The 8,755-nt window shown below is 51.2% G+C and overlaps 1 protein-coding gene across 1 annotated transcript in view; it reads left to right on the top strand.

The window, feature by feature from the left end:
- The window catches only part of JAK3 (Janus kinase 3), a 25,343-nt gene that overhangs the window by 13,365 nt on the left and 3,223 nt on the right, over positions 1-8,755 (top strand). The window contains 8 exon segments of the mRNA XM_027771299.1: positions 2,057-2,184; positions 2,873-3,005; positions 3,081-3,232; positions 3,323-3,473; positions 4,966-5,105; positions 5,187-5,376; positions 8,224-8,348; positions 8,616-8,753. Of these exon segments, the coding sequence (XP_027627100.1) occupies positions 2,057-2,184; positions 2,873-3,005; positions 3,081-3,232; positions 3,323-3,473; positions 4,966-5,105; positions 5,187-5,376; positions 8,224-8,348; positions 8,616-8,753 (1,157 nt within the window).

Raw genomic sequence — 8,755 nt, forward strand, 5'->3', positions numbered from 1 at the left:
CCCTCTCCCCCCCCACGCCGGCCCCGCCCCTCGCCCCTCCCACGCCTAGCCCGGGTAACACCTGCAATACACCCTGCAGGGGCCCAGAGTCCATCAGGGCCTATCCTCCCGCTCTCCTGTCTCTTAATCTTCCCTGGCTGGACAGTAGGTCCTGGCTCCCATCATCACCAGTCCCACGGGGACCTGGGTTCCGATGTCACTTTTTTTTTTTTTAAGAGTTGTTTAATTCCATTTGTTATTATTAAAAATATTTTTAGGGAATCAGCAGTTAGCGTAATGGCTATGTCGCTGGATTCCCATGTAGTCGACCGCGGTTCGCGTCCCGGACCCGGTGGCTTAAAACTCACGCAGGGCGCGTGTGCGTGCGTGCCCAAGATCCCGAGAGGAGAATGGAGGAGAAGGGATTGCAGCGTGGTCATCCCCCCAGGGGGTGATTTCTCGCTTTCTGTCTCTCTGTCTGTCTGGCAAGCGCACGTACCCTATAGCGAAAACCTCTCAAAAAAGAAAATATTTAAAAATTTGGGACCAGACGTTGGAATAATGGCTATGTCGCTGGATTCCCATGTAGTCGACCGCGGTTCGCGTCCCGGACCCGGTGGCTTAAAACTCACGCAGGGCGCGTGTGCGTGCGTGCCCAAGATCCCGAGAGGAGAATGGAGGAGAAGGGATTGCAGCGTGGTCATCCCCCCAGGGGGTGATTTCTCGCTTTCTGTCTCTCTGTCTCTCTCGGTCTTTCTGGCGAGTGCATGCACCCTATAGCACAAACCTCTCAAAAAAGAAAATTTTTTTAAAAATTTGACCAGTGACAGACAGACAAAGGGATAGTGAGAAAGCAAGCTGCCAGGTTCAGGACTCAAACCGTGGTGGGTCATGTGGGAATCCAGCCCCTTAACCACTATGCCATCTGCGGGACCCAGATCTCAGTTTAATACGAATTCACTTGGAAGCTTTGCACAGGCCACGGAATGTGAGCCTTGGTTCCATTGGTTTCACCGGGTGGCTAGTTATGGGAGTCTGGTATGTGTCGGGAACGTGACAGTCACCAGGTAATCAGTGACAAGATGTCGGAGGGTGGCACGTGGCATTATGGGCCGGCAGAGAGGCCGTGGTTCACCCTGGAGGTCAGACATCGTGTCTAGGTAGGCAAGAAGGACTTTTGTTTTTTAATTCTTAAAAAAGTTTTATTTATTCAATTTTATTTATTGTAATTATTTAGAAAAATAATTATTTAGGGGACCAGCAGGTGGCATGGTAGTTTAAGGTGCTGGACACTCCCATGACCGACTACAGTTCGAGTCCCGGACCTGGTGGCTTGCTTTCTCACTTTCCCTCTCTCTCTGTCTTTCTGGAATTTTTTTTTTAAAATTAATGAGTAAATAAAATTAAAAATAAGTAATTATTAAAAAAGTAGAAATAGGGTTTAGCAAGTGGCAGGTGGTAGAGGGTGCTGGATTGTTACACAGTCAGCCATGGTTCAAGTCCTGGACTTGGCGAGACTTGCTTTCTCACTTTGCCTTTCTTAATCTTTCTGACTCTCTTTGATCAAATTAAAAAAGGATAATAACAAATGGAATTACATAAGTAATTCTTTAAAAAAATAGATATAATAATAATAAATAAATATATTTTGGAGAGGTTTTTGTTACAGGCCGTGTGTGCTTGCCAGACAGACAGAGACAGAAAGCGAGAAATCACCCCCCAGGGGGGATGGCCACGCCGCAATCCCTTCCCCTCCATTCTCCTCTCGGGATCTTGGGCACGCACGCACACGCGCCCGGCGTGAGTTTAAGCCACCAGGTCCGGGACTCGAACCACGGTCGACTACATGGGAGTCCAGCAACATGGCCATTACGCTAACTGCTGTTAAAAATTTTTTTAACAGTAGAAGCAAAATTCAGAAAGAGCTTGCTTCCCTTTCCTGGTATTTCTGTAGTCCCAAGATGGGAGGTGGGGAGGAGAAGAGCTTGAGAGAGACTTCAAGGGAGCGGTGGGGGGAGGCCCTGCTGCCGTGCAAGCGCAGTTCTGCCCGCCCACTCTCCCTCGCTGTCACCACCAGGCACCATGGTGCAGGAATTCGTCCCCCTGGGAGCCATAGACACCTACCTGCGCAAACGTGGCCACCTGGTGGCCGCCAGCTGGAAGCTGCAGGTGATCAAGCAACTGGCCTATGCCCTCAACTATCTGGTGAGTGCGGATCTGCCAGCTCCACTCTGTGTTCACGGGAAAGGCTTCCTCTGGGTGGAGGGGAATTAGGATAAGAGTTCGGTAAGGGGATACGAGAATAGCATGTGCAGAGGCTCAGAGTTGTGAGGCAGTAGAAGAACATCATGCAAGGTGGGAGGAGGAATGAATGATGATGAAGCTGGATGAAAAGCTTCCCGAAAGAGGAAACATTGGGGCATTAGAGATAGGGCCTTGCTGGTTGAATAGGAGTTCACTGAGAGAAGGAATGCAAGAGGGCTTTTCAGGTTAAGGGAACAGCCTGGGCAAAGGCTTATAGGCTTAAGTATTTTGCATGCCCTGGGGCCCATCAAGTTCAATAGGCCAGAAACTCAGGAGGGAGTGTGGAAAAGGGGTTCGTGGGGAAGAGACAGAGCCTTGAATGCCGGTCCCGGTCCCGAGGAACTTTGACTCTTGACCTGAAGGCAGTTGGGAACCACAGGGTGGGATTTGAGAAGGGAAGAGACACACAGGTAAATCAACATAAGAAGTAAAAAAGAGGAGCCCAAACAGGATGGCAGGAGTCTTCGGAGGGTGCTGGAGTGCGTGGGAGCAGTACCAGGTGGGTTCTGCAGGATGTATAGGAGTTTGCTGAGCAGACAATCCTTTCATCAAAACCTCCCTGGCATTTCTCCACGCCTGACCCACTTAGGAGGACAAAGGTCTCCCCCATGGCAATGTCTCAGCCCGGAAGGTGCTCCTGGCCCGGGAGGGGGCTGATGGGAGTCCGCCTTTCATTAAGCTGAGTGACCCCGGTGTCAGCCCCAGTGTGCTCAGCTTGGAGAGTAAGTACCGAGGAAGGGAGACGGGGTGGGCCCTGCAGGGCAAGGGGACCTCTAACCCCACACCCGCCCTCTTAGTGCTCACTGATAGGATTCCTTGGGTGGCCCCCGAGTGTCTCCAGGAAGCCCGGACACTGGGTCTGGAAGCTGACAAGTGGGGCTTCGGCGCCACCGCCTGGGAGGTGTTCAGCGGCGTCACGATGCCCGTCAGCACCCTGGATCCCGCCCAGGTCGGACATCCCGCCAGGACGGGCAGGTGGGGGCTCCCGAGTAGGGTCTGGCGGTGACCCGCGCCCCCACCCCCTCCATCCCGCCTTCAGAAGCTGCAGTTCTATACAGGGCGGCAGCAGCTACCGGCGCCCAAGTGGACTGAGCTGGCTCTGCTGATCCAGGACTGCATGGACTACGAGCCGGGCCGGAGACCCTCCTTCCGAGCCGTCATCCGGGACCTCAACAGCCTCATCACGTCAGGTGCTCAGCACGCCCCCACGGGAGGGTGCAGGGCCGGTGGGTGCGCACTCAGAGCCAGCCTGCCGGGAGCTGGTGATGCGTGTGCGTGCATGCCCCAAACCCCGAGAGGAGAAGGGATTGCAGCATGGCCATCCTGGGGGGTGATTTCTCGCTTTCTGTCTCTCTGTCTCTTTCTCTCTCTGGTGAGTGCATGCTCCCTCTAGCAGAAGTCTCCAAAAACTAGGAATCATTTAATTTATTATTATTATTGTTTTAGAGATTTTTCCTATAGGGTATGTGCACTCACAGGAGAGACAGAGAGAAACAGAGAGATAGAAAGCAAGAAAAATAAAAACCCAGCGAATGGCCACACTGTAATCCCTTCTCCTCCATTCTCCTCTCCAGATTTTGGGCATATATGCATATGTTCATTGTGTGAAATTTTTTTTTTTTTTAAATAATTATTTTATTTAACTTTATTTATTATGATTATTTTCCAGTTTGATCAGAGAGAGACAGAGAAGGAGAGAGAGAGAGAAAGTGAGAAAGCAAGCCACCAGGTCCAGGACTTGAACCACGGTCAGTCATATGGGAGTCCAGTGCCTTTAACCACCATGCCACCTGCTGGCCCCTAGTTTTTTTTTTAAAGAATTATTTTATTGGGGCCCGACAGGTAGTGTGTGGTTAAAGGTGCTGGATTTCCATATGGCCAACCACGGTTTGAGTCCCAGACCTGGCAACTTGCTTTCTCAACTCTCCCTTCCTCTCTCTCTATCTCTCTGTCTCTGTCTGGTCAAATTAAGAAAACAGTAATGACAAGTGGAATTAAATAAATAGTTCTCTAAAAAAAAAAAAGAATGATTTTATTTAAATTGACTTATTTGTTTAAATTTGACCAGAGAGGGACAGAGAGAGAAAGAGAGAGAGAGAGAGAGAGAGAGAGAAAGTGAGAAAACAAGCCACCAGGTTCAGGACTTGAACCGTGGTCGACCATGTGGGAGTCTAGCACCCTTAACCACCACACCACCTGCTGGTCCTAACCCAGTATGAGGTTTTTGTTTGTTTGTTTGTTTGTTTTTAAGAATTATTATTTTTTATCTAATTTTGTTTATTTATTTTAATTTTGACCAGAGAGGGGCAGACTGAGAGAGAGAGAGAGAGAGGGAATATGAGAAAAGAAGCCACCAGGTATGGGACTCGAACCAAGGTTGGCCATGTGGGAGTCCAGTGCCCCCAGCCACCATGCCAACTGCTGCCCCCTCTCCCTATGTGAGTTTTAAGCCGCCGGGTTGGGGACTCGAACCACTGTCAACTACGTGGAAGTCCAGTGATATAACCATTCCTCCACCTGCTGATCCCTTATTTCTTATTACTATTTTTTTTAAATTGGATAAGAGAGATAAAGTGAGAAAGCAAGGTGCGGGGTCTGGGACTCGAACCTCAGATAGCCATGTGGGAGTTCAACGCCTTAGCCACCGTCCCCAGATATCTTATCACGTCCCCTGTCCCGCAGATTACGAGCTCCTCTCGGATTCCACGCCTGGCGCTCTGGCGCCCCCTGACGGGCTGTGGAGTGGTGCCCAGCTCTACGCCTGGCAGGACCCCACGATCTTCGAGGAGCGACACCTCAAGTACATCTCCCAGCTGGGCAAGGTGCGGTGCAGACGCTGCCTGGCTGCGGGGGGCGGGGGACAGCGCCCGGAACCACAGACCCCAGCCTCTGCCATCCCTTAGGGCAATTTCGGCACCGTGGAGCTGTGCCGCTATGACCCGCTGGGCGACAACACCGGCGCCCTGGTGGCCGTGAAGCAGCTGCAGCACAGCGGGCCCGACCAGCAGCGGGACTTCCAGCGCGAGATCCAGATCCTCAAAGCCATGCACAGCGACTTCATCGTCAAGTACCGCGGCGTCAGCTACGGCCCTGGTGAGCCGCCTGCGTCATGGGAAAGCCAGAGCCGAGAGGAGCTTTGCGAACCTGACGTCCTGGGATGGGCAGATGGCGTCAGGGTTACGTTGCTGGACTCTCATGTGTTTGACCATGGTTCGAGTCCTGTGTCCGGAGGCTTGAAACTCACAACAGGCCCGTGTGTGTGCGTTTGCGTGTGTCTAAGATCCCAAGAGGAGGATGGAAGAGAAGAGATTGTGGCATGGCCATTCTCCCTAATTCTCGCTTTCTGTCTCTCTGTCTCTGTCTCTCTCTGGAAAGCACACATGTACACTATAGCAAAAAAATCTCTCTCCTAAAAAGAATCTGACACCCTAAAAGTAACGTTTTTTATGGGCTGGCAACACTAGCGGGGGATACAGTTAACACGGTTGTTTATCCAGATTCAGACGGCCATGTGTTCGAATTCTGGCTCTTACCAGCTGGCCAACCCCGAGCAAGTGAGGGTAACCTCTCTGAGTCTCAGTTTCCCCAGCTGAAAAATGAGTCACTATGAGGTTTAAATGAATCCAGGCATGTTGAAGATGTTTAAGAGAGATTCCACCAGCAGGTGGCATGGTAGTTAAGGTGCTGGACTCCCACATAGCTGACCACATGGTTCAGGTCCTGGACCCAGAGGCCAGACACAGAAGAATGGAGGAGGGATTGCTGTGTTCCGCTGGGGCCTGCCTTTGTGGGGGGGGGGGTAATCACTTTCCCTCTCCTTGTCTCTCTCTGGCAAGTACATGTGCCCTATGGCAATAAAAATTTTTTTTTGGAGAGGATTTTGCTATAAGGGTGCGTGTGCTCACCAGAAAGACAGAGACAGAGAGACAGAAAGTGAGAAATCACCCCCCAGGGGGGATGGCTACGCAGCAATCCCTTCTCCTCTAATCTCCTGTTGGGATATTGGGCACACACACATGCGCTCCCGGCATGAGTTTAAGCCACCGGGTGCGGGACTCGAACCGTGACCAACTACATGGGAGTCCAGCAACACAGCCATTACGCCAATTGCTGGTCTCCACAATAAAAATTTTAAAATGGTTTTCGGGAGTGGAGAAATGGAGGAAAACGGATTGCAGCTTGGCCATGGGGGTGGGGGCATTTTCTCCTCTCTCTCTCTCTCTCTATCTCTCTTGTGCATGCCCCTTCTAGCAAATAACAGCAGAGTTTACTCTGATGCAAATCATTCTGAAACCCTTGTACAGGGAACCAGCAGTTAGCGTAATGGCTATGTCGCTGGACTCCTACGTAGTCGACCGCAGTTCGTGTCCCGGACCCGGTGACTTAAAACTCATGCCGGGCACGTGTGTGTGCGTGCCCAAGATCCCGAGAGGAGAATGGAGGAGAAGGGATTGTGGCGTGACCATTCCCCCTGGGGGGTGATTTCTCGCTTTCTGTCTCTATGTCTCTCTCTGTCTGTCTGGCGAGCGCACACGCCCTACAGTGAAAATCTCTCAAAAAAAAAAAAAAAAAACCCTTGTACAGTTCTATCATAAAGTGGATTTTAATGCACTTAAAAAAAAAGAGAATGATTTTATTTATTTAAATTTATTTATTTATTTATTTATTTAAATCTGACCAGAGAGGGACAGAGTGAGAGAAACAGAAAGTGAGAAAGCAAGCTGCCAGGTCCGGGACTCAAACCACAGTTGGCTATGTGGGAGTCCAGTACCCTTAACCACCACGCCATTTGTTGGCCCCTTTAATGCACTTTTTAAATGAATTATACCATTTAACTTTATTTGTTTATTTAAATTTGACCAGAGAGGGACAGACATACAGAGAGAGAGAAAGTGAGATAGCAAGCCTCCAGGTCCAGGACTCGAACCTGCTGTTGTCCATGTGGAAGTCCAGCGACCTTAACCACTATGCCACCTGCCAGCCCTCCAGTGTCTTCCTTCTTTCCTTCCTTCCTTCCTTTCTTTCTTTTTTTTTTTTTAATTTTGGCATAGGATGCACGTGCTCCTGGGAGAGACAGAGACAGAGAGAGGGAAAATGAGAAATTACCCCTCAAGGGGGATGGCCATGCTGCAATTCCTTTTCCTCCACTCTCCTCTGGGGATTTCGGGCACACATGCACATGTGCTTGGCATGAGTTTCTTTGTTTTTAAAGTTAATTTATTTATGTCCATTCACTGTACATCAATACAGTATACAAAACGTGATTTTTCATACGGAATATATTGTACATTGGCTCAATCAAGGATATTACCATATAAGTTATTGTGACCAAATAATGATCTATTTCTTGTTTGTTACGTATTTTGTTCTCCTCCCCATGAGTTTCAAGTTGTCAGGTTCGGGACTGGAACCGTGTTGACCACATGAGAGTCCAGCGCCTTAACTACTCCTTCACCTGCTGGTCCCTTTCATGCCCCCTTTTTTTTTTTTCTTTTTTCTTTTTTTTGGAGAGGTTTTTGCTATAGGACACGTGCGCTCACCAGACAGAGACAGAGAGACAGAAAGCGAGAAATCACCCCCCAGGGGGCATGGCCACGCTGCAATCCCTTCTCCATTCTCCTCTTGGGATCTTGGGCACGCACGCACACGCACCCGACGTGAGTTTTAAGCCACCGGGTCCAGTACGCGAACCGCGGTCAACTACATGGGAGTCCAGCGACATAGCCATTACGCTAACTGCTGGTCCCCTTTCATCCCCTTTTTGAAGACCGCTTACGGAGTCATGCAGTGGGAGCTCCGTGGAGCAATAGGGTCATTGTGGTGGTTCCCGTTTCGTAGACAGCGACACCGAGGCCAGGGGAACACAGGTCCCATTGCATGGGGGGAAATGGAGGTCGCAGATAGGGCTGGCGCCTATGGTGATACCTTCCGCCTCCCCAGGCCGCCAGAGTCTCCGCCTGGTCATGGAGTACCTGCCCAGCGGCTGCCTGCGCGACTTCTTGCAGCGACACCGCGCGCGCCTGGACGCCGGCCGCCTCCTCCTCTACGCCTCGCAGATCTGCAAGGTGCGAGGCAAGCAGGGAGAGTGGGGCGCCCGGGACCTGCAGGGGGGTGGCCACCTGGTTGGGCATGCGCAGAAGTCTGAGTGGAGGAAGAAGCGAGAAGTTTGGGGTCCAGGTTGGGTTGGGAGCAGGATTGAGTTGGAGTTTAGGGTCACTAGAGTGGAGGATTGGTAGAGAATAGGGTTAAACTGAAGTCTGGATTGGGTTCCAGGTCCCTGCCGGTTGGAGGGGGGGGTCGTCGCGCATGCTCACCTCTCCGCCTTCCTGCAGGGAATGGAGTACCTGGGTTCCCGCCGCTGCGTGCACCGCGACCTGGCCGCCCGGAACATCCTGGTGGAGAACGAGGCGCACGTCAAGATCGCTGACTTCGGCCTGGCCAAGCTGCTGCCGCTGGATAAAGACTACTACGT

The sequence above is a fragment of the Tupaia chinensis genome, unplaced genomic scaffold, assembly GCF_000334495.1.
Source record: "Tupaia chinensis unplaced genomic scaffold, TupChi_1.0 Scaffold000201_1, whole genome shotgun sequence".
In the NCBI taxonomy this organism is placed as follows: Eukaryota; Metazoa; Chordata; class Mammalia; order Scandentia; family Tupaiidae; genus Tupaia; species Tupaia belangeri.